Source organism: Musca domestica, unplaced genomic scaffold, assembly GCF_030504385.1.
Source record: "Musca domestica strain aabys unplaced genomic scaffold, Musca_domestica.polishedcontigs.V.1.1 8, whole genome shotgun sequence".
NCBI lineage: Eukaryota > Metazoa > Arthropoda > Insecta > Diptera > Muscidae > Musca > Musca domestica.
This window is the reverse complement of record NW_026712409.1, coordinates 725,330-751,076: the sequence shown is the minus strand read 5'-3', so window position 1 is coordinate 751,076 and position 25,747 is coordinate 725,330. Positions and strand designations below refer to the sequence as shown.

Below are 25,747 nucleotides of genomic sequence, written 5' to 3'. Positions count from 1 at the left end.
TTTGAAATAAAAAAATTATCTCAATATTTAATCACACCCCAAAAATTGCCAATGTTTTGTTCCCCAAACCAATCCAATATGCTTTGGAATCATTCACCTTTCACAGTTGAAGCCCTATAGTGTATAACATAGTTGAAAATCCGTACAAATAAGATGATGAAATTCCATGTATCGGTTTATCTCCTATATGAAATTGATTCCCTGTTTCACTTATTTCAAATATCCACGAATTTCAGATCTCCATATTACCTATGCCTACCATATGTTGAATATACACTTTTTCCCTCATACTCTATAAAAACGTAAAATCTCGATTTTCTATCAATAGCATTGTTAAAGTTTGAAATCATGCTACAATTTTCTTATGTGTAAATGAAGGCGAATTCAAATTACAACAATTTTTTGACATATCAAATAGATACCAGCTGGCCTGAAAGGGTTACCTTGTAATTCTACCATGGCTCAAATGGAATGAAATTTGGCACTTACGTCTAAATTGAGTCTAGAAACAAATATGTCAAATTTGGTGAACATCGGTTTAGATATAGATATAGCAAGCCCGTATTGAAAAGCCACAAAATTTAGTAGAAATCGATTCAGAGGAGGACATTCCTCTAATATATTAGTTTCTTTGGACTTTAAATTACAACTTTAACCATAGCTGGTATGATTTAATTCTCATTCTCATAGTTGGTATGACTTGTTTTAACAATACGCCATTTTACCCGTCGGATAGAAATAAACATGGCTCCACTAGAGGGTAAATGAAAGAAATTTAGCAAATTTTATGAAAGAAATACATTTTTATTAAATTAAATTGGCTTATATTCACTACGATGTATACATAATACTTTTGGACTTTGATCGAAGATCGTTTTCATGGCAAACTCAAATGTGAGTTCACATCCAAAAAAAACAGCAAAACTTTTTAAATTTACAAAGCAAGAACTGCAAAACTATTGTATTCTTGTAGATTATGGGACAGAGCAATTAATTATTTCTTCGTGCAGATTCTTATTCCAAGTTTTATATCGGATTGTGTAATATCTCACATTCAACTTCTTATTTTTACAGCTGTACCTTTCATTCTAATATCAATGCATAAGACAAATTACAGGTTTTCCAAAAATATTCGCAGAAAAATAACTTGAAAATCGAGATTCATTGAATATGACAATTTTTAAAAAAAAGTTTTGGTCCGTATGGCGATTGAAAATCTTTAAAAAGCTAAGGTGTCCTCAAAATCGTACGTATGAATTTTCCCATTTTTCTAATTTCCCATTTTTTTAAAGGAGAGTGATGATCATTTTCCAAACGTGTTAAAACCACGTTAAATGTTTCAAATTATACGAAATGGACTGTCGGAATAATAAAGAAATGCAGTTATTTTTTATATATTTTTCCATCCTTACTGCATAATTTTCTATTCATTTACTTGGACAAATACAGGCCGACATCGTCGCATTAAATCGCCGAAATTTTGCTGCACATGCACATCGAAAAGCCACACCTTCAAATCAATTTCAATGGCAAAGGGATGTCGAGAAATAAGTATTGAAAAAAATTAAATTTGAACCGCGTTACTGTACTATGTCTTGATGAATTATAAATTTATAAAAAAACAATTAAAATATTAAACTGAATCTTATAAATGTTGCTTCGATTTCACATTCTTTAACTGATTAGGGTTTTTGCCATTATGCCTTATGCTAAGCTATAAGTACAAAGGGAAAATGTGCATCGGTTTCAAGTGACGTATTCAAAGAAATAATCAGAACTTAGACAAGGCTTCAGACAACGCAATATTTCTGTTTTCCTTTGTTATAATCACATGCCACTTTGTCCATTCCTGCAGCCACTTGTTGAATAAAATACCATAACCATCGTTCTAGTTAACATAAATACAAACTTTATTGTGACAAACGTAATTGGTGTTTCTTGATTCGTTGTTTTCAATGATGACCTTGGATGTAGTGGGGGAAAACTTAAAGCCTAATTTAGTACTGAAAACATATTTATACTAAAACTAAATAAAAAAAAATAAACTAATTAATAAACAGAGAAGTACATCGTAATGAGAATAATATAAAGTGGGACAACTCCGACAACATCAGTAATTGGAGAAATGATGGTTGGATGGTGGATCAAACAAAATGTTTCATTTCATATTAATTAATTAATAATAATCAATTATTGTTCTAAAGAATATGTAGTTTTGTTTTTTTTTCTGCTGTGGATTATTATTTGCAAATTTATCAGTCTTTGTGTTATTATTTTTTTCTGTTGCAGTTTTGCTTTGTTGTTGTTCCATGGCTAAACAAATTTCTATTATTTTTCTATTGATTGCAGGAGTGCGGCTGTTATTGGCTAACAAGAAAGGATAATAAAAAGCGAGGACTTCTTGGGCAAACTAAAGACACATTTTGAAAATTGTTGTCACTTTTTTGCTGATACTTTTTATAATGATATTGTTCTCGTGTGCTTCCACTTATTTCTTCATATTCAATTAAATAAATTATTCGTAAATTTTACGCTATAGTTATGATTCTTATTTACAAGACTACAAAAAATATACATGATATCGATTTCGATTCAGAAATAACAAGAATGTCTAGATTTTGCAACAAAACATAAGAGGGACTGACACGGTTGTCACGTACATACACATTTCCCGAAATTGAATTGAAAAATGTAGAACTTTTCTGCAATCTTGCAGTTATAAATTGCACATTGTTCAAATGTTGGGAATTTCGGGGCAGTGATAGTCACATATTCTTTTCATATAAATCTTTTAGGGCTCATTTTGGAACGCTGTGGCGCATTTCTTTACTGCATTCCTAAAGTCTACATTTCTATATGAAAATATATATATGTAAGTATGTCTGTGACTGTTTTAAAGGTCCGCTATATATCTTTAAATTGTACAGTAAATCTTTTCTTAAATTAAATATAAATCGAAATAAACCTATAGACACACTCTTATTGCCTGTCTTTATTACATAAACATCGAGCCTTGCTGCAATCATGTAGGTAACGACGTCGGCTGTTTTGGTGCAATGCGATCGGGCATTCTCAATTGTTCCGATTTTGGTTGCTTAACTTCTGGAATCATTACTTTCGCTGAAGCTTTGCTCACTCGACTCACGCCTGCTACCCATCGGCTTCGGTTTGTATTCCGTTATGAAAACTGTCACTGAATTCACCGTGACCTCTCTGGTTTGGGCTGTGGACCGATCTACATTTTTCAAACGGGCTGGATACTTTTTATGTTTATGTTTGTCGTGGCCAGAACTGTGACGTGAACCTGAGGCGGACTTGTTGCCATTCGGCATGGTTCCAGATGCACCGGGAAGTGTGGCAGCTTGTTGAGCAACGAGTGCAGAATTAAGGCGTGGTTTGCGTGTCGAAGTACCTGGAAAACGGTCGAAGGCCACTAATTATAGTATTATTTATTCGATGTTTAACCAAAAAATAGCAAAAATTAAAAAGAGCATGCAAAAATGTTTTGTGTCTTTTAAAATGCGTTCAAAATGATCGATGTTGTATTCTTTCAGAACCCACTCTGACTACTGGCAAATATGTGGAAAGGTTACAGGCAAGGAATTTATACCTAATAAATTATTTTCAATTAACGAACACGTTGGGTTTATATCCTTAGAAGCTTGACTTTTAAAACCTTAATCACAGACAGACATTTTTATCCTGAAAATCCATATTACCCCTGGTTTGGGATACGAACTTCCATAAAACGTTTTAAATAATGAGACAACTATTTCTGAACAGACTAGCCGATATTTGTGCACAGATTAGGAAATTTGTTTTTTTTAGACTCCCAATACGCTACCAAAAGAATACTGGTTGCTAAAGAGGAAGCAATTTTGAAACCCCGTATCGCAGAAGGAAAAAATTCCCAAATTAACATCTTACTTTTGTTGAGATAATACCAAAACGGCCTACGTGTGGTTTGAACTTCCAACAGCAAATTAGAAAGATCTAATGTTCTTCCATTCACTCAAAGTAATCCGTCTTTAAAATTTTGTTATTTGGCAAGTAAATTGGGAGAATAGAAATTATTTAGTAAGCCCCATCAGTAAGAGACACTGTTCGTTGGTTCAAACATTTTGTAGTGTTTCACATACAAAAACAAACAGAAATACAGCGAGCACACAAACGCGCACAATTGAGGAAGGGATGGGGATGTGCATATGTATGTATGTACATCGATTTTGTTGTTGAGAATTATATTTACGTTTAAAGAATAATATCAACAAAGGGCCTTGGTCCAAGAAGTTTATCGCAAATGAAAAGACGCGTGATTTGAACATATCCAGCGAACACAAAACCTATTATGCATGTAGGATCTTTGGAGGTCACTAACCTTTGCGTACGTCACACATACGGCATTTAAATGCTTCAGCAGAGTTTCTGTACGTGCAAACACTGCAGTCCCAGAAATTTTCTTCAATGACTTTCGATTGTCGCTTTCGTCTCACTGGCGACTTCTTGTGATCCATAATAGAGTGTCTTCGTAGTCACAAATCTTCTGCTGGATTCGATGCAATCCGTTGCTATTCCGCTTTTGCTGCCGTGTTTAGATGGATTTGTTAGATACCGACTGGCATTAACTGTTGTCTGTTTTGTGCCAAACACAGCACTCTACGACTTGTTTGTCGTAGAGTGATATCTCCTTGAAACAGAATTAAGCGTTTTCCGATAAATCCAAGAAGAAGTATTGTAAGTATTCAACACCGACGCATTTGAAAAATTGCATGGGCCAAAATTATTTATGAACGATTCTCTGCAGTTTTTTTTTCTGTAACTTTCAACTTGACAAACTGACACTGAAGACAGCGATGGCAAATGGCAAAACGATTAAAAGAAACAATCGATAACAATTTTATAAAATCGATAGATGCAAGCCAAAACGAAAGGCGCACGCAGCAATTAAAACTTGTTGGAAGTTATGCTATGTTCACACAGGCAGTTTAACATGTAAATAAAATTGAACAAAATTTAACGAGTAACATTATACGATAGTTGTTTTTTAACTGTTGAGACAAACTAATCGAAGTGACAATTGTTGTAGCATAAAATTAGCTCATATATGATATAATAAATTGGGACATTTTTATTATTTGAAAAAAGAAAATTTTTTTAAGTATTAAGAAGGTAGACTCAAACAATCTTATCTTCTCAACATCTCATCGTCAAAATGTTGTTTCATAAATCAATACAATATTTGTCGAGGACCTTTAACTGTCGTTGTGGTAAATTTATTCCTCTTAATTTTGCAAAAAAAAAAAAGTTTATTTAATATATTTTTTGATAATTACTTGTTCTATAAGTAAAACCTTGCATATTTTAAATTATAATAATTAAAAAACAGACTTTTTCATGTTAACAGGTACTTTTATTTATCGCAATAGAAGAGAGCATTTCAACAAATGCTGAAGAGAGGGTAACATTTGCATCACCTAGTTAGTTAAGGGTTATGTTTACTATGCATCAGCCAAAGAGGAACAGTAATTCAATCAGTTTATAACTAACTATGTAAAAATGTTTACAAGGATAACCGATTTTTGTTGTTGAGATCAGTTTATTAGAAGTAATGAGGAAAAGAAATGTGTATGTACATATAATGGCGTATGACACAAATTTCAAAGTTGTAGACATTTGCATAAACATTAAGTGTCCTCACAGTTAATTACAATGTTGATTTGAGTGTTTATATAAATTAACTATTAACACCCCTTCTTAATATTACAAATATTATTTAAAATTAATTTATATAAGCTCAAAAGATATGTATGTATATAAAAATAACGAATTAATCTAAATTACATAATCCAATCAGTATTCGAAATTTACATATGTTAACCTTCTGTAAAGGCTTGGTTAGAATGTCTGCTAACATAGACTTTGTTGGACAATAATTAAATAATACGCTATTCGATCTATACAAGTCGCGAACAAAGTAAAACTTAACATCTATATGCTTGCTTCTAGGGCTTATTTTCTCATCTTGAAGTATCTTGAGGCAACTCTGGTTGTCTTCAAAAATGACCGGACTGGATATGTTGATTTCAAATTCCTTCATTAATTGCATAATCCATAAGAGTTCCTGAGATGCTTCAGCAAGAGCCACATATTCTGCCTCGGTAGATGATAAAGTTACATTTGCTTGCTTTCGACTAGCATAACTGATGACAGCATCACCAAGCTTAAAAATGAACCCACTTGTAGATTTTCGGTCATTGATGTCGCCTGCCCAATCAGCATCAGCAAAGCCGTTCAACTCCAATTCACTCTTAGATCCAACGAGCAATTTCAAGTCTTTAGTCCCTTTTAGATATTTTAGAACCCTTTTGACTTCAGTCCAATCTCTTTCATTCGGGCAAGTAATTTTCCGAGATAATATTGAAACGGCAAATGCAATATCTGGACGTGTATTGTTAGAGATATACAGCAGTGATCCGATAGCCTTCCGGTATAAGATATTGTTTTCAAGCAAATTATTCGTAGTTTCCTTCAAATATCCAGGATCCATGGGTATTGAAGAAATCTTAACATCTTGAAGATCAAACTCATTTAATATTTTTTCAATGTAACGTTCTTGTGACAAATAATATAAACCATTATTGTAGCTCACTTCTATCCCCAAATAGAGTCTTAAATCACCCAATTCCGTTATTGCAAAGTGGGATTTCAGAATACGTAAAACATCTTCAATTTGCTCATCAGTCTTAGATGCAACAATAATGTCATCGACGTAAATCAGAACGTATGTGATTGAGTTCGTATCACTTTTAACATATAAACAGGGTTCAGCCTTTCCCCTTCTGAATCCAGAATCAATTAGGATTTTGTTGATACGAAGATTCCAACATCTTGCCGACTGTTTCAGCCCATAGAGGCTTCGGTTTAATTTACAAACATAATTTTCTTTTCCAGGTATAATAAAACCTTCAGGTTGTTTCAAATATATATCGGTGTCCAAATCACCATAAAGAAACGCCGTTTTGACGTCAACGTGACGAACTTTCATATTTCTATAGCTTGCGATGGCCAACAGGCTTCTAAAAGTAGCTTGCTTTACAACTGGAGCAAAAACTTCGTCGTAGTTTTCGCCGTATTTTTGGGAAAATCCCTTTGCGACCAGTCTAGCTCTGTACTCCTTCTCACCATTAAATTTATGTTTAACTTTGAAGACCCATTTACAGCCGACCAAGTTGCCATCACGTGGCAACTCCACCAAGTCCCACGTTTTGTTTTCATGCAATGCCCTCATCTCCTCTTCCATAGCCATCAACCATCTCTTGCCGTCCGATCTGGACATAGCCTCTCCAAAATTTGTTGGATCATCTTCAACGCAAATTTTGTACCCATACTTTTTAGGCGGTATACCCTTGTTTGATCTTGAAGAAGTTCGAGGAGTATCATCAGGATTAATTGTTACGTCATTATTTAAAATTTCCTCGTCAGAAGACGATGAAAATTCCCCAGCTGATTCAAAGCCACAAAATTCTTCTGTGCTTATCGAATTATTATCTTCTTCTTCATGAGCAAGAGGCGAAACATTAGTAGAATTGATTGTAGAGACAGATATTACCATATTTTCGTCAGAATTGTTATCTTTCTTCGGAACATCAAGAAAATCGTTTGATTCCAAAAACTTCACGTTACGGCTTATTATGATGTTATTGGTATCAGTATTTAGCAAACGAAATGCTTTGCTCTCCTCAGAATATCCAACCAGAATACATTTGACAGCCACATCGTCCAACTTTTTGCGTTTTTGTTTTTCAACATGGACGTAAGCAGCGGAACCAAAAATACGAATATGGCTCAAATTTGGAGGCCTGCCAAACCATAACTCAAAAGGCGTTTTATTTACAGAAACTGATGAAAGTCGATTTTGAATATAGTTCGCATTGTTGACAGCCTCAGCCCAGAATTTGATATGAATATTCGCGTCGTATAGCATGCACCTGGCCATCTCCATTAAGCTCCGGTTCTTCCTCTCTGCAACTCCATTCTGCTCAGGAGTATAGGGGGCAGTGAGCTGGTGAATTATACCCTTATTTTTGAAAAACTTCTGCATCTTTTTATTTAAAAACTCTCCACCACGATCAGTTCTAAGAATTTTTAGACGTTTTCCTAATTGGTTCTCATTTTGTTCAATAAATTCTTTAATTTTGTCGTAGGCCAAATCCTTTGATGCAATGAAAAATATTGTACAATAACGGCTGTGATCATCAATCAGAGTTAAAAAATAACGATTTCCACCAGGGGTTGTATTTTGCATGGGGCCGCATAAGTCGCAATGTACCAAATCTAAAATTTCATCCGATCTAGATTCCGATGCCTTTGGAAAGGGTGCTCGTGTAAGCTTTGCTCTCAAGCAAACCTCACAATCAAACAAACAAGCACATTTCTTTATGCTCACACCTCGAATAAGCTCTTTAGTAACGGTTGAGCTAATTGCTTGATGACTTCTGTGGCCAAAACGACGATGCCAAATATGAATACAGTCACTCTTACATTTCGATATCATATTTGCTTTGTAAGACTGATTCAGCACAAACAAATTGTTCCTTAAAGTAGCTTTCGCAAGAACATGTCCGCCCAGAGAAATTGAACAACCATTTCTGTCAAAAAACACCTTAAAACCTTCAGCAGTTAGTTTCCGAACTGACAGTAAACTCCCGTCCAGCTCTGGTATGAATAGTACATTTTGAACACGAATTTCCTTGCCTTCACAAAATATCTTGCAGTCACCACAACCAGTCACCTTCAACATTGTACCATCTGCCAAATACACCATTTCATCCACTTGCTTATTAATTTTGTCAAAATATGTCTCCTCACTACACATATGACAAGTTGCAGCAGAATCAATAAACCAATCGCCATTTGCTTTTACATTTGTGATACCAAAACAAACATTTTTATTGCCATCTTTAACAATATTGGCCCGATTGTCGTTTGGCTTTTGTTGTTTTCGCAGATTTTTGTTTGTACAATCCTTTTTCATATGGCCCGGCTTTCCACATGAAAAACATTTTGGCACAAACTTTTTCTTCTGCACTTTAAAAGCAGCCTCAGTTTGATGTTCACCTGACATCTTTCTCCTGAACTCCTGTAGCAACTTCTCCTTCACCAAATCGAGCGTCAGATCTTCCTCCGAACGCATTTCTAATGATGAAATTAGGTGGTTGTAATCATCCGGCAAAGTGCCCAGCAAAAATGCAACAGCTTTGTGTTCTTCCATCTTCTCACCCAAATCACGCAAACGGTCCACAATTGATAAAAATTCATGAATGTGGTCTTCCATACTTTGACCACTAACCAGCCTCTTCGACGACATTTGGCGAAGCAGACTAACTTTGTTGGTTATGTTTGACTTCTCGTGATGCTTCTTCAAGGCGTCCCAGAAAGCTTTCGCCGTCTTCAGTTGCTTTATGAGTATTTTCTGTGATTCCTCCACAGCCAACCCAATAGCAGCCCTTGCCTTCCCATCACGAATCAACCACTTTTCATCCGGCTCCTCAGGCAGATTACCAACAACAACATCCCACAATTCCCTCTCCAGCAGCAGCAACTCCATGTTAAATTTCCAGACATGGTAATTAGTATTTGACAATTTGGGAAATAATGTGTACGATGCAGCCATGATTTTATCAATTTACTTCCAATAAAAAAAAAAAAAACGATTTTAATTACGCGAATGTAGGCCCATAACCTGTTGTTGAGATCAGTTTATTAGAAGTAATGAGGAAAAGAAATGTGTATGTACATATAATGGCGTATGACACAAATTTCAAAGTTGTAGACATTTGCATAAACATTAAGTGTCCTCACAGTTAATTACAATGTTGATTTGAGTGTTTATATAAATTAACTATTAACAATTTTCCCTTCGTGATATCGAAAAAAAATTGCAAAACTAGTAGTCTTGCTGTTTTTGGAACAACAACTGCTATCGATAACATTGTCCCACGATACGTTAGCCACTAATTGCGACTCGTGCATATTGCGCCCAAATTTCAGTCACAATAGAAGCGAATCAAATTATCCAGTACGAAATTGTTTCGGTTACAAGTTAATAAGTGAAAAATTCTTTTTCTGTTTGTAGTGAAATTAAAATTATTAATTTTTGTTTGGTGCAAACTCAGGTGTGTGGAAACAGAACGCAATGATAAACACAACTGTATGTATGTAGGTACATAATGTATTTTTGCTTTTATTATTTTACGCTTCTATGTTTGTTGGTTTTGTTTTTTTATGTATCATTATTATTATTATTAACTTTAGTTACTTTTGAACACAAGAGTATAAATTGTAAGCGATAATAAAAAAATATATTACATTTGCTATCCGGAATCCGGCGATAGTAAATTTGATTTATTGATTGTAGGAGCATTACTTTGGTCATCCATACTTTGGAGATTATGTGCGGAGTTTACCTGGGGTAGACAGACAGAATGGTACATGATTGAGCATGTCTTTGTGGCAGGGAAACATGTTGTTTGACTTACGGGACTAATGGGTGTTATTACAATAGCAGTACGTGTTGGTCGGTGCAGTAAGGCCGTGTCCTCAGTTGTCTCGTCGCCGTCCACATCGGCATCAGCGTCGACAATGGCATCACTGTCGATTTCCCAAGACGGATGGTATTCGTCAAATTCCTCTTCGCAATTGAGGTCCTCTTCTTCGACATCTTCATACTCATCGATTAGGATAACTGTAATGGAAGAGGATGTGCTTAAAGTTTGAATGAAATTCCAGGCATTGGTTCCGAAGGCCTTACTTGAACTTTCAGGTCGTTGCTGGCTCGGGCTAGATCCGAGCGATTGTGACTCTGTTGTTGGTATCGATATGGATACTTCATCCACTTGACACACCTTATCATAAGGTTGTGATATTGATCTGGAAGGAGAAATAAGGAATGTACCTTTTTAATGACCAATTACCGTAGAATCTCAACGATTTTAGTTATTCAACCTTCGAATCATCATCGCGGTTCTACTGTATAGATATTTATGAATAATTTTTTACCTTAACGTTACCCGCTTCTTCGATCTACTTTCTATTTCGGCTATGAAGCCATCACTACCACGTTGTTTGTAAACAGATATCGGCCTAGGGTCGACCGACAGAGGATATGAACTGTTTTGGGAAGACTGTTGAGGGGAAAGTGGTTTATTTGGATCTGGCAGATATATTCATGGCTACATACATACCTTTGTGTATTCAGGTTCAGTGGTCCCTTGTTGTGCCTGCGACGACGTCGATGATGATGCTTGATCCAGTGCCATTGCCGCCAACGCCGCCGTTGATGTAGTAGCATCTGCCATCTTGGCTGAACGATTTATCCATTCATTGCTTTTCTTATTTGTATTTACAATACCACTTTGACTATTTTCGATGATATTAGGGAGGTGATTATTATTGTTGGAATGTTTTGAGACCTGAGGAGTAGGGGGAAGTGTTTGAAACCGTTGACGGTCCTCCATGTAAGCTTTAATTAAAATATCTAATTTCTCTTCAATATCGGCAACCTGTAAATCGTAGAAGTTCTAATTTCGGATTGCTGCACACATTTGATTTGCTTGTTTGTTACCTGTCTTTCGACTTTGACCACTCTTGAAGCTAAGCTAATTTTCGAAGCATAAGCGTCTTTTGATTTAGATCCTTGCTTTCCCAATATTTGATCAAGCCTATTTGAGAGTAGATAGCGGAAAAAGTTAGGAGATAAGTGTCATCAACGGAATAGGTTCGAAGCTGATTGGCCTACCTGGCGTGAACATTTTTTACACGACCCAGTAAGTCGACATGTCCTGCGGCATACTGTTCCATGACATCTTTAACGTCGTATGGTTTAAGGGCTTCTTTGAACTTACGACGGGCCACAAAATACTTAAGCTGCGGAAGAGAAACCGAAAGATTGTTCATTTATAACGTTGTCGTGTATACAGCGGTAGAATTTTTGGTACATACCTTTCTAATAAAACGTATGGCAGTCTTGTGCTTATTTGTCAATTGAGTGCAGCGTGGCTCATCATCTTCGTCTACAGGGTCGTGTCAGACAATGACCGAAACAGAAACGAATAGAAAAACAAGGAGTTTTATTAGCTTTGAATGCAACCAGAACGTCGGACAGAAATTCTCAAACTACAAAAGTACATTTCAATTTACAAAAAATCTAAATACAGAATTTTTGGCCACGATGATGACGCCCTTAGTGGATTGTATTACTGCAAGCATAATGGAATACATCATCATCACCATCGGAACAAAATCAACAGTTTGGATCGATCTACGCTTGAACAGCCGTGCTTTAGGTGCTGCCAGAATATGTCGGTTCTACGTCTACTAGCTACAATATACAGACATCTAAGGTGCATGCGATAGACAGATTGTGGGATATGGTGTGTTGGTCGGGAAGGAGCTACGATCTGAACAATTCAAGTGGTCAACCCCTGGGTGAGTGGAGTGTTCGGGGTGTTTGCGGTTGTACTGTGTGTGCAGTTGAGAGGGCGGCGACAGAGAGAAAGAGCGAGCGAGGTATGTGGTGATAGATGCAGTGTCGGTGAGATATTTCTTGGATTAGTGTCATTTAAGGAATTTTTAGGTCATTCGACTAATGGTATGTTACAGAAGCGGACGAATCAAAGTCAAAAACAACATATTTTCATATTGGGAAAGGAGGGTATTGGAGTTTGGGTTGGCACGACTTTAGTTAGTTTGGAAAAAAAAACACACTGAAAAGAGACGAGAGCTTTATTGAACATCGGTACATTGCTACATTTTATTTTACATGGGTTATGAGACAACGATCCAATCCTTCGAGCTTTGTTTCCCAAGACTGATGAGCCAAGACTGAAGAATACAAAGACAATGCTTTTCCCATTTCGAATTTCATTGACAATGGGCGGGAGAGGGAGGGCCAACAATCTGTGAGTGCAATCAGTGATCATGTTTGGTTGAAGATTTCAATTCAAATCAAATTACAATTCGAAAACTTGGCAAAGCATCGAATCCATAAATTTCCAGCGTTGGCTCATTGCACGACTCAAAGGATTCACTCGAAGCCCTCGGAGACAGTGAATGTGACTTTAGCATTTGCACTTGACTTTTGTCCTGGTCTTAGGGTGTTCTACAAATAAGCACTACAAGGGATTGTACGCACTTCCTTCGCAGGTGAATCGTGTGGCATTGTGGTTTTGGCTGTTTTGTTCGCCCATCATTTGTGACTGTATGTAGGCTTTGTGTTCTTCGTATAAGGCACGTTCAGTTGGTTCACCGTTCCCATTGCAATTGGCATTTTGCCGGCCCAGAGAGAAATTCGAGCCGAACAGCTCCCCCTGTAGGAGTCCGCAAAGCACTATGGGTATGGAAGTTACATTGCTGAGTATCATTTTATTCTTGTTGTTACAGTCGGCATGGCTAGGCTCTGCCCTATCACAGTTGTCGCTGACTGAGGCACTGTCGGCATCGCGGCCCGGTCCCTTGAATTGACTTAGCTGAATGGCTTCGGTGGGATTTTTACTATCTAAATTGCTCAGCGAGACCCAACTGTGCCTTCTGCGATTTTGTCCCAGCAATCGGGGGCTCAACCCTGCCAATGGTATACACAAAATGTGAATGTATTATTTTAGATATGTTATGGCAATTGAATGTGGTTTTTATTTAGCACCTACGGACTCCGAATCTGAAAAGGAACTTTCTCTCGACTTGAAATCTAACAACGACGTACACAATAGAACCGCTTCGTTCTTCTCCATTTCATATTTTTTGTTCAACGTTGTGTCCTCGTCCACAGTGGCATTACTTTGTAACGGTTCCATACTATTTGTCATGGTATATATATATGGTAGTATGTCGTATTTATATATAGAATATGGAAGAACTGATCGCATTTTATCGTACCACAACTGTCGTACGACTTCTTACATATTACATTCTCGGAATACAACACTTATACAACAACATCCAATGACAAACATCGGTTCAAAAGAGACGTGCAAGACTTACCATCCGAATTCTTTTTCAACAAAGTGGTATCTGCGACCGAGTCTTCGCTGAAACTCGCATTCAACGACCGTCCATTTTGTACCACTTCTGAAAGCGCAACAATAAATCGTTTTGTTGACAAGAAAAGACCAAAGGAAAACTTTTCGTTTAAATTGTTTCTTTTTATAAATGCTCTCTGTTAAAAACGGTTATTGTTAATCGTTTTTGTTTCACAAATTAAAAAAAAAATATATATCAGAGTAGGTTGGTTGGTGGTAGTTGATATTAGTTGTTGCTAGGTAATGTAGTTTGTAATGGCTTAAAAATGTCCATTGTGGTAAATGTGGTTCGTTGGTCGGTTCGTAGCACAAATGTGAGCACAGAGATAAATCAAGAGATATTGAAAACAATAAAAACGGAAAATAAAGAGTATTTAACTTTTAAATAGTAAACTAATAATTATGATACGTATGCATGTATGTAGAGATACCATTGTTCGCCTGGGCCAGACGTATAAAGAAAAACTTAGTTGAAATGTCTAATTCATTCTGATTATTTGCTTTGGATTCAATTTAATCTTCAGGTAGTTTGATCGTACTTTTATTTTGTACGTAGAAGGAACTGCAACAAAATGAAACCCGAAGCTTTTTGAAATATCAGGGATGAGGTAAATAATCTATAAAAGTCTTTATTATGTTTATGCACTTGGTGGTTACTGGCAAGATTTATCAATGGTCACGATAGAGCAGAACAATGGTAGGACAAGGCTGTTGAAAATCATTTCACCGTGGCTGCCTATCTTCGTGCATTTCACAGCTGGTTATGGATACTTTTTGTCCGATTTCAAGATTTTTTTGTTTGATTTTAGGCTATTTTCATATAAAGTATGGGAATTCCTACACCTGCAATACACTGTAGAAGTGAATGTTGGACACATCATTGAATATGTCGTCCTACAAAACTATACCTCTGCGTAACACTTCTAGTTTTGATTGAATGCAAATATAAATGTTGTATTTTAAATAAAATAAAAGAAAATGAATCTCACGTTTAAAATGCCATGCTTCCTCTCTCGCTAGATAAGGATAATAAGAATAACATTCAACATTAACTTGTTCTAAAACACAGGTGGGTGGGAGTAATCTTTAAATAACGCAGTCAGGATAACATACGAGTATTTTGCAGTAGAAGTACATCGAGCTTGCTTTACATCCGAGCAGTTTGGGCAATCGGTCTTAAAGATAACATTGTGTTGACATTGAAAGATGTAGGTAAATACTTGGATTGTGACTCTCAAGGAATAAATAGCAAGAAACAGTAACATCTGATTGGATTAAAATAGTTTAAATGGATTATATATATTTATAAGGAGAGAGAGACAGAGAGAGTAAGAGAGAATCGTATATATATGTGGATTGTATATTGAAATCAACATTTACTTGTGAAAATCGGTGTGTGAGAGAAATAGAAGAGTAACAATATAATAAAGTATGTGATACAATATCAAAGAAAGGTTTCGGTTATGGAATATTGTCTTTGTATTTACGGAAAACAGTAAGAGATTCAGGATAAGGCTAAACAACTTACTTTCGATGTCGAACCAACGTCCCCTTCCTTCAGAGGCGCAGCTCTATGGATTTAATTTGAATCTGTTAAACAAGTTTGGTCAAGAGAGTGCTTAAATCGATTTACAAACAGAGTGTATTGTGTCGTTCATGCAGAGTCCCTAAGCGCGGTAATCCTGGTTTAAGTGGCTCTCTTGTGTGACATCGTATTCGAAATACACATCTATACTGTTGGCATCCCGAACTCAAAGGTAATTGAAATAACTGAATATGTATATAGAAACACAGTATAATATTTACAAGTATATAATGTCTCCAAGGTCTTGATCCTGCATTTCCAACTCACTTCAAAGGATCAATTGCATCAATCATGCGATCGTGACCGATTGGATTGCCACGAATGTCGATTTTACAATAGGGAGTTCGGATTTTGAAATGAGTTCTGTCAAAACCAAGACTTTGGACATAGTTCTGTTGGGTGGTGTTGTTGTAGAAAAGTGGGAGTTATTCATTTGTTTGTAGTTATATCTTTGCTTAGTTCAAAAATAATATGGAGCTCCCTACAGCCCGTGTGTTTGGTGACTTATGTACAGACGCGGTGCTCGGACAACCTTATCACAACAGACATCATCTGATGGTTGTTTGTGTTAAGTTGCCGCTTGGCATTCAGCACGTCAAAAGCTAGCCAGCGAGGCGACAAGCTTGCTGCGATGTACACAACGGGGTGTAGGACGCATCTAATGTCGGTTAGAATTATTAAAAAATTGTTGTTGTTCTTTTAACTTTGGGTAAAATTGAAGCGTAAAATAAGGGAAGAAAGTAAGCGAGATTGAAAATAACATGCACGTACGCTAAATATGAAAAAGCCCGCAGGTTGGGCTGGACTACTCACCAAGGTTCTCCACAGATTGGTTCAACTCGCGTAGGTTGCGGGTGTAGCGGGAAACTCGATTGGTGGCCACTGCTGTCTTGACGCTGAGACTGTCTCCGCCGGGCGATTGGGTAGATGTGGGTGGCTTGTGTCGTCTGATGGTTGGAAGGCGGGCCACGAATGATGCATTGTGCTTAAAACTAGATGAGGCTCGTCTGCGGGTGTGGTGTGTTGACAAAAAATGGCGTAAACAGATGGAGTTTGAAAATGATTACAATTAGTATGGTAATGTTTACAGTTGTAAAACAGGCAACTAATTCTACAGTTGGCGGCTTCCCGATCTGTCTGCGAGGGAAGCCATCAACTTCAGGGCGGCTGTGTAACCTTCACTGATAAGTTGTAATGCAAAGTCGGGCATGTTTCAAGCGATACTTCTAAAGTTTGTTTGTATTTTTTTTCGGAAAGTAAAACTAAAATACATTTTTAACCCAAGATTGTAGTGGATCATAGAGTTGATAGAAACGTTAAACCTTAGACCAATCGCCACTGTCACATGCTTTAGCACACATCAAAATAAATTTCCTTGTGTACCCAGCGAGACATTTTGCACTGCGACAGCCGAACTAGTTTAAGGATTAATACGGTGATGCCATGGTCGTAAGCCATGTTTTCTACATTTTACTGAGGAATGTAGATTCATGGAATATTATTTACACTCTTTGAGAGGTCCAAGCGTCTATACTATGCAGATCAGGCAAAGTATTTTCCTGATGGATGTTCTATCGAAACACGAACGTTTTACATGCGACTATGCACTTCATTGACAACCACTATTACACAACACGGGCAAAGAGTTTTGCAATAAATGTATTTATCGGAAGATACGTGGGTCCACAGATAATTTGTATGATCGTTTTGGTACCCGGCAGCAGTCTGTTATGCTCCGACTTTTATGCATTATAGAAGACATTCGTTACCAAAGATTTCATGGGCAGGCACATATAGTTCAGGGGGAGACACATAAGCACCACTCCAACCTCGGCACCATGGCATGTCAGCAGGTCTGGCAAAATAATACGTGGCAAGATCGACTCAATTCCTACGTGGCTCTGATATGGTACGGTGCCAAGTATGACATGCTGCGTATGAGTCTCCTCCATTTTTAGATTGGAAAATTGATTCTGCATAAACCGGTGCGACACAAGGCATAATTATAAAGTGTGTGTGTGTGTGGGAGGGGGATTTGTTTGTTTGTTTGTTTGTGAGAATGGTTTGGTTTGAAAAATTCGCGGTGCATTTGGGTGGTGGCTCTTTGAATATTTCTGCAAGTAGCACAACAAAGCCGAAACAGTAGTGGTGAAATTTTGAAAAGGAAATTTAAATAATTTGAAACTGTTCTGTTTTTAGCGTTGGACGTTCGACGGCATATTGTCGCATCAATTGGACTAAAAGCTGGCGTATTTATGCAATAGAATATGTATAAAGAAAGTTACGAAAGGTGAAGGCGAGATCTTAGAGAAAAGATAGTACTGGCGAAAGGTGTGGTTGTGAGTTTGAGATGCATTCGTTGCTGTTAGTTAGTTTACCTAGATTCAATTAAACTCTTAAACAGTCTATCCCAATACTCAGAACTGAAAAAATCGAGAAACCAAAAGACATAAGAAATGATTAATTTTTGTCATTGCAAATCAAAAGAGAGCTGAATTCGACTGATTTGGTTTTAGATAATCGATCGATGATACAGAACCCATCCATGCATTAATGAAAACACTCGCACACTGACCAGAACAAACAGACACAACTCGCTTAGTCAATTGGTAACAGGAGGCAGGAGGAGAATGGGCTAGATGGATTAGATTCGAGGTTCGGATGACAATGTGATTTAGACCCCATGCATACATTTTCAGTGTGAATCGAATTGGAAATGGGCCACCTCCCACATCTGGAATCTGCAGAGTATTTCCCGCTTGAGTACAGGGTTGGAATTCGGTGTTTAAGATTAATTCCTTTTGCCTCAATTAGATACTCTGGCAGGAGTATTTTCCATTGCAATTGCGGACGGGCGACGTAACATGTCATCTGGGCCAGTTGCATCGCTGTCCGCAGCTCAAATACTCCGGCAAGAGTATCTAATGCCCTCCGCGCAACTTGTTCAAAAGCAGCAGAGAGCCTTAACGAAATTCAAAGAACATAAGAAAGTGGCCGAAAGAGTTCAATTCAAGTTACAAAAAAGATTGACAAAGCTATAGCGTGAGAAAAAAGATTGGAGGAGTCCCTAACATACCTGGTGCTGTCACAAACACATCATCCAATGATTGATTGAACGCTTCGTTTGACTTATTGGATCGATTGTTCTGTAATTCAATCTCTGAATGCTTCGATCGAGTGATCGATTGGGCGAATGACTGATTAGTAATCACAACGATTGTTCATTGTATGTAGGTATGTATGTTTGTATGTAGGTATGTATATAGTGTGTTCGTATGGATCGAGAATAGGATAAACGATGATACTTACGAGGCTGGTGGACTGGGCAACGCCACCTGGTGTATCTTCCAAGTGGCCACAGATGATGAGTGTTCGTCGGCTGCATAGCAGCGCCACAAGGCCTGTATTAGCGAGGCAGCTGGTTGACGCCGGCGTATCATGTGTTTTTGTCTTTGTTGCTGTTGGACCTTTAAGGCAAATCCGCTGCCCAGAATGCCCTGCAATGGAAAATGAAATTTGTCGTCACTCACATTCTCATTGACTACTAAGCCGGTGGATAATTCTTACCGCTGGCAGAGCGAAAAATGATATGCCCAGGAGAGCGCAAAACGAGGCTATGAGTTTGCCTTGCCACGTTTCTGGAACCATGTCACCATAACCCACCGTACACAATGTGATCTAAGGATAAGATGTAATCAGATCAAGTTCATCGAACGTTTGCAGCCACATTCGGCAAAGCGATTCACTTACCACACCCCACCATAGAGCTTGTGCAAAATTATTGAACTTGTCATTGACATCTTTCTCCATCAAATACACCAGGAACGATGCGAAAATAAGGCCTAGGAATCCAATGTACATTGTGGTTATAAGTTCCTGCGGACGAAATTCAAACACACAATTAGAATCATTCGCGTCGGGATAGTGGGCCATATACTCACTTGTCTGTGTGCGTATACGACACTGCCCAGGAGTTTCCAGGTACCGCCACGACGGTCCATGCGTACCATTCGCAAGATTTGGAAAAAGCGTAATCCCCTTAGGGCACTCGTGGCAAACACTTGGCCCGATGTGCCCATGCCTAATACAACTACGGAAGCAACTATAGTAATAATATCTGAAAGAAATGCGAACATTGACCACACGAATGACGACACGTTGTGACGACTCAGCTCAGCACTGACATACCTATAATACAAAATGGTCGTTTTACGAATTTCAGACGACCCACACATCCTTGGTATCGCGAGCGACAGCCGGATGACCACAGCCTGAAATGTTTGCAAAGGAAAAAGAGGTGAAGAGATTAAATAGTTTTTTAGTTTTCAGAATCCAAATTTAGGGGGGACCCCATATATGTTTTCCTCTGTTCATCGATTCTCGCTCATAACCGAGAAAAAAGAGAAACAGCGTTGCATCCAATAAGGGAGGAAAACCGTTGTCTAGCATCGCACGTTGATTGGGTTTAAAACTCGTTGGTAGGGGTCTTCGTAAATTCTGTCATGTCTTGCTCGGACATTTTATTTGATTGAATTCCCATCTATTTATAAACAAATATAAAGCAACTATTCAAAGCATGTAGCTTAGTTATTAAACGTTGTTGAGAGAAGCAGTTTTTAAATAATTTAAATAATTGTTAAATAATTCATTTCATTTTGTTTTGAGGTGGCACACCAGATCTTTTTTGTAAAGCAATTTGTAGTGGTGTGGAAACATCTCAAGAATGGTTTTATGATTTCATTTTAATTAACGCCAGCAAAGTAGACAAGTTGTAATGAGATACCATGCCTAACTGAAAACGTCCAAACTGAAACCAAACGAGAATCTGGCTGATATATTTGTTAGCACATACATATACCAAACATACGAAACAACTGCAAGTTATAACATTTTTATGATTCGATAAAGAAACCCTCCAAATTATTCTGTGGTCTGTATGTGTATGCTATTTTTGGTCACAAAGATAAAATTCAATTTGGCACAAGCCATAAAGTGCCCGAATTTTTATGCACTTCAACGTAGACTTTCTGCCAAAGCCAACATCGTACCAAAGAAATGTCAGGCAACTGAGGGTAAAGTTTCGCGGAGCCCACCACGAAATATTACAAATCTTGAAGAAACCTCTAAATTCCGAAAATCTATATCGAAAAAACATACATTAGATTTATGCTGCCCCAAGGACGTATATGAAATCAATCTATAAGCACAGGTCTATATAGTACGTATTTCAGTCGGAATATGGTAAATAAAGTAAAATACTTGTTGGGCTCCACACATTTTTATCGATTTTTTTGACTTTAACTACAAAACAGGTTTTGGGATTTTGACTTAAACACTTTAGTTTCTCACGAACTGAAAAGTTTGTGGGGTATGGAATTGTGAAATAGGACATTGTGCCATTTGAATTCACAATTTCTGTTACCATTTGTCTGAAAATATCGAACCGTAAAATAAGATCCTGAGCGGCAACAAAACGAAAAGTGAGCGAGTACCGCTATAATTTTTTGGGATTACGATAATTCCCGAAATCATTGCTCCGAGTCACACACGCTAAAATTAATCATTTTATTTTACATTGGAGGTGAGATTTTTTTTTGCCAAGGATGCATATGTACAATCGAGCGGACGGACGGATACAGAAGACGATCAATGTCCTACCAGGTCGCAAAAAGTTCAGCAGAAAAGCTTACTAGAAACAATTAGGGCGAAACTTCTTGAAATTTGATTTCATAGTAGTTCTGTCGATGTTGGAATTTTCTTCCATAAAGTTGATCAAATTGAAGAAAAGTTCTTGTTTGCACTATTGACACTCTTACTAACTATGCGAATCGCTTCTCCATTTATCGCTTTTATTTTGAATTCAGGTATTTGTTTTTTAAAAGATTTTACCCATTTGTTTTTGAATGAAACCGATGAATATGATTTAAGACCCCTTATACACTGGACTTTGTGCGCCGATGAGGCCGGTTTTAATCACGGTCGTGTTAAAGCGGCCGACCGTTTGCGTTCTTTAGATATTCCAAGACGTCATTCCGCAATTCCCCAATTAGTAGGTAATTAAAGTTCCGAGCTAATTTATTGTTAAATAAATAGAACACAAGTTGTTTTTTTGGAGCCATGTGTTAATCAAGCTTGCCGCATGCCCCCTTATTCCCCGCATTGGTTCTAATGACGCACAAATACTGAACAAATATAACCTCCGCAGACACAGTCTTTATCTAAGATTTCTCCTCTTATTTTACGTGTCTGTTTCGTTTCATTTTTGATTTTTATTGGACCTGAGTTATTTACCAACCACTCCCCAGCTAGTCGGTTGATATTAGTTGGGACGATCCTTCATTCTAATTGACGCTAGGTGTGTAACTCCGTCAAGCCTTAATAGACTGTTTAATTCATGGGTTTCTTTGGGGATTAACATTTGCATTTTCTTGGACACAACTAAACTGATGTTGAAATTGTTCTGAATCGTTTCGTTCGTTTCGGACACTATTCAAGGTGACCTTTTCAAACATATCCATGTAGTCTCCAAAATGGGCGTTCATCACTCAATCGTGTATCAATTGGTCTACTTACCGTAAAAAAAATTCCATTGTGAACCAAATGACAACTAGTATTTCCATCCTAAATAATATATACAAAGCGTCCTCCTCGTATTCTTTTATGGTCGAGAATACGCTCAACGCCAGGCAGGTAAAGACCATGAGGAATCTGCAAAAATTGGAGAAATAAATAATAAGTATTATCAGATGGTGCCTCGAAGGTGGTTACTTACACCATCACGTGGTAGAGAACGGCCGGTAGACCCCTGGGCCTTTCCAGAAATTATAAACGCGACTCTGAAGTCGCCTGTACCGGACATCGCGGCGGTTGCCGCGATTGTAGTTTATAGGCTTCCCCAGTAGCGACATTCGCGGTTGAGCTAAACGATCCGGCGGCGGAGGTGAAATGAGCTTACATGACCTGAAACGAGAGGGTGGCGGAAACACGGACATTATAATGGACCACTTTTTGCTCTGTTGTGTATCGGTGTGACTCGTTGATGATCTTGCCTTAACCTAAACTTCTTCTGATAGAAGATTATGGGATCGTTGTCGGGATCCATGGTGGGACAACACGAATGTGACCTAAGATTGGCTCAATCAATTAAACAAGTGCTCCAATGCTGTTCTGGCAAAAACGTCTTGCACATTTGAACCACAAATCAACACTCACCGCAGCCGTTGACATTGGGGCGATTAAAAATGAAAACTTTTGATTTTCGTCGCAGTTTCGGCCGACGCTTTCGTTGGCTTCTCTGTCGTCTGTTGTCGTCGACGTTGTAGTCGTCTTCGCCACTTTAAGGTGACAAGCCAAGTCTATCAGTGCGTTGCGATCCATCCAGGCCGATAGCCCACCCGCCTTCACAAAGACCCATACACAAACACATATACGCACATACGTCTAGAGTGACGTACTTTTATGACAGAACTCTGCTAAGAAGGCGATCGACATCTTCTCGAAACAAACATCGTCATTGTTTTGCTTTTCTATGGAAGTCCCCGCAGCGTCAGCCACTTCCAAAATCTGTCAGCGTCAAAGGTACTAATTAACCACCGCGACGGGCAATAAACGAGCGATCTCATGCAAATGCATGTCCAGCTAAAATTAATAGCTTTACTGGCGATCGTCATCGCAATCCCAGTCGCATTTTTGGCTAGATGATACGTATATCGGTAGGTAGATACGCTTGTAGTACTCGGTACACAATCGGACATAAAGATAAGGATAAGTGGCGAGAAGCGTCTGATTTCTCCTCGCACTGGCCGAACAGCCAGCTAGCAAACGGAATGAGCTAACGGTTGGAATGAATGAAGACAAGAGTAATCATTCATTTGGCAGTTTAGTCACGATTGCCATCGAAGGTACGTTCACAGGTATGCGTGCGTGTGTGTGTCGATCGCTTATTGGCATTTTCAACTGGCATGGTTTAAATGGCTGAGTATTGTCGACAGCCGACTGCCATGGCGTGGATGGTCGCTTTGCATTCCCAGCAACGTTCCGTTACTGTGTCAAGTGCATGGGCCATTTTGGTGGTAAAAATCGGCCACAAGGCAGGCGTTGAAATAATTGGCCCAAAACGAAAAAGAGTAATTTGCAAAGTCTGCTCAATAAGTGATCGTAATTTTTATATCGTCCACCATACTTTTGGGGGTAGACTAAGTTTGTTGTCAAAAATCATTTCAGCGGAATGAAGTGAGATGATAACATTTTACTCGAATGTATTACAGTATGGAGAATTTTTGGTATTCGGAAAGGACCATAGCATAGCTCATATATAACAATACCGCCCGATTTAAGGTATTTTTGAGGGTATATGTCCAACATTTTTGCAGAGAACTGTTCATATTGGTCCACATTGTGGTCTATATCCTATTTAACCGTACCTTCCGATATTCGGTATTTGGATGATTAATTGATCTCAATTGCCATATTTTGTGTTCGAAAGAGAGCTGTCCATAAAGGTCCGCATTTTCGTACAGCCTCCATATTTTAGTTATTTCCATAGAATTTTTGGAAATTTGGTAAATAAAGTATGTAGCAAAATGACAGGTTACGTATTTTCATTATATGTTAGCCATCTGTTCATTTTTAGACAAATTTCAGTGGTGTTACTTTCCAAATATAGAAGGGTATTAAAAGATCGGCCTGGTCGAACTTAGCTGTCATTTATTCCAGAACATCAACAATGGGATTGAACCAGATAATTTTGAAATAACAGATACAACAACTGTGGCATCTCAAATAGCGCCCTTCACCCGGGTGCAAAAAGTTTAGAGCAGGGAGAATCTCCTCAGACAGATCATGATAATCTTATCTTTTTTAAATATACATGCAAATTAAAACACTTATTTTAACCCATGGACCACATCATATCTTTTGCAAATGTAATCTTTAATTTATTCATTAGGCGGTCAAATAGTTGACAGAGGCCAAATTCTGGGCATTCGATATCGAAATAGATTGATAAAATGAAAATTTTAGTAGAAACAACTTGTGTTGAACCAAAACATATAATATACAAGACATATAATATAATAAGATGGGACTTTACAGTGTTACCTTTCTTCAATAGATGGCGTTGGTAGGGGAAAAATATGTTATGTCACGATATCGTGACATAGCATTATGTTATATTTTAACAGAGCTGACGCTTTTTAAGGGTTGTTGTTGATTTATCGATTCAATGTACAAGGAATGCTCTGGAATAGATTTTTGAGAGCATATCTATCATACCTGATATTTTTTTCCGCGTATTTCCGTCATTTTTCGACGCTATCGGAATAACATATTTTTCTAAAATTTCCAATGCATTTCTGTTATGTCGCCTGCCATCTGTTACCTGATTGAAGAATTAAAGCCCATATGCATTTTGTCCAATCTTTATAGTTTTATGTCTTTGTAATATAATAATAATTGTCATTTTCATCAATAGATGGCGTGGTAGTAGAAAAATATGTTATGTCACGATATCGTTATAAATTTACAGAGCTGACACTTTTTAAGGGTTGATGTCGATTTATCGATTCAATGTACAAGGAAATGCTCTGGATAGATTTTTGAGAGCATGTCTATCATACCTGATTATTTTTTTCCTCGCCAATTTTCGGCGATATCGGAATAACGTATTTTTCTAAAATTTCCAATGCATTTCTGTTATGTCGCCTGCCATCTATTACCTGATGGAAAAATTAAAGCCCATATGCATTTTGTCCAGTCTTTATAGTTTTATGTCTTTGGTTGAACTCTAACATTCGATTCGATAAATCTAAAAATGGCATATTGAAATTAATTTCGATGTAGACATTTATCGATATCAGATGAGGGAATGTGGTCTGTTCTAGTTTTTTTTTTGTGAGAATTCTCAGTCAAATCTCAGGGGTAATAATAAAATGTTCGATTTCCTCTAAACTATCGCCTAAAGTTGCAGCGTGACGATGACAGATATTTGGGTATGGTGCACGAATTGCAATTCGTGACAAGTCATATATGTTTTGACAGTCATTGTTTTCCGGCAATACACGTTGTTGGTTACTAATGCCATGGCCAG

At 37.7% G+C, this 25,747-nt stretch overlaps 2 protein-coding genes across 3 annotated transcripts; both read right to left on the bottom strand.

Annotated features, from left to right (window-relative positions):
• Window positions 1-1,886: 1,886 nt before the first annotated feature.
• Window positions 1,887-4,983, bottom strand: LOC101888054 (YY1-associated factor 2). 2 transcript variants are annotated; one of them, XM_005177888.4, is made up of 2 exons: window positions 4,379-4,983; window positions 1,887-3,433 (listed from the first exon to the last, which is right to left on the bottom strand). In XM_005177888.4, the coding sequence occupies exons 1-2, from the start codon at window positions 4,512-4,514 to the stop codon at window positions 3,096-3,098; spliced, it is 474 nt and encodes a 157-aa protein (XP_005177945.1). In that variant the 5' UTR covers window positions 4,515-4,983; the 3' UTR covers window positions 1,887-3,095. The 2 variants fall into 2 exon arrangements, with proteins under 2 accessions (XP_005177945.1, XP_005177946.1); XM_005177889.4 differs by having other exon boundaries at window positions 1,887-3,412; window positions 4,379-4,961.
• Window positions 4,984-10,213: 5,230 nt separating this feature from the next.
• Window positions 10,214-22,838, bottom strand: LOC101901734 (potassium voltage-gated channel subfamily KQT member 2). Its single transcript, XM_059130801.1, is given in 21 exon segments — window positions 10,214-10,466; window positions 10,539-10,744; window positions 10,811-10,929; window positions 11,059-11,183; window positions 11,244-11,561; window positions 11,624-11,720; window positions 11,798-11,925; window positions 12,001-12,071; window positions 13,193-13,621; window positions 14,038-14,124; window positions 16,474-16,667; window positions 18,039-18,083; window positions 18,970-19,157; window positions 19,228-19,338; window positions 19,411-19,536; window positions 19,602-19,777; window positions 19,849-19,931; window positions 22,234-22,368; window positions 22,433-22,478; window positions 22,481-22,620; window positions 22,710-22,838. Coding segments are annotated over 21 exon segments (2,970 nt in total). The 5' UTR covers window positions 22,763-22,838; the 3' UTR covers window positions 10,214-10,373.
• Window positions 22,839-25,747: the final 2,909 nt, after the last annotated feature.

Coding starts and splice junctions, on each gene's coding strand:
- LOC101888054 (XM_005177888.4), bottom strand. CDS start 4,514: ATGGATCACAAGAAGTCGCCAGTGAGACGAAAGCGACAATCGAAAGTC. Junction 3,434..4,378: donor TATGTGTGACGTACGCAAAG/GTTAGTGACCTC, acceptor TACTATAATTAG/TGGCCTTCGACCGTTTTCCA.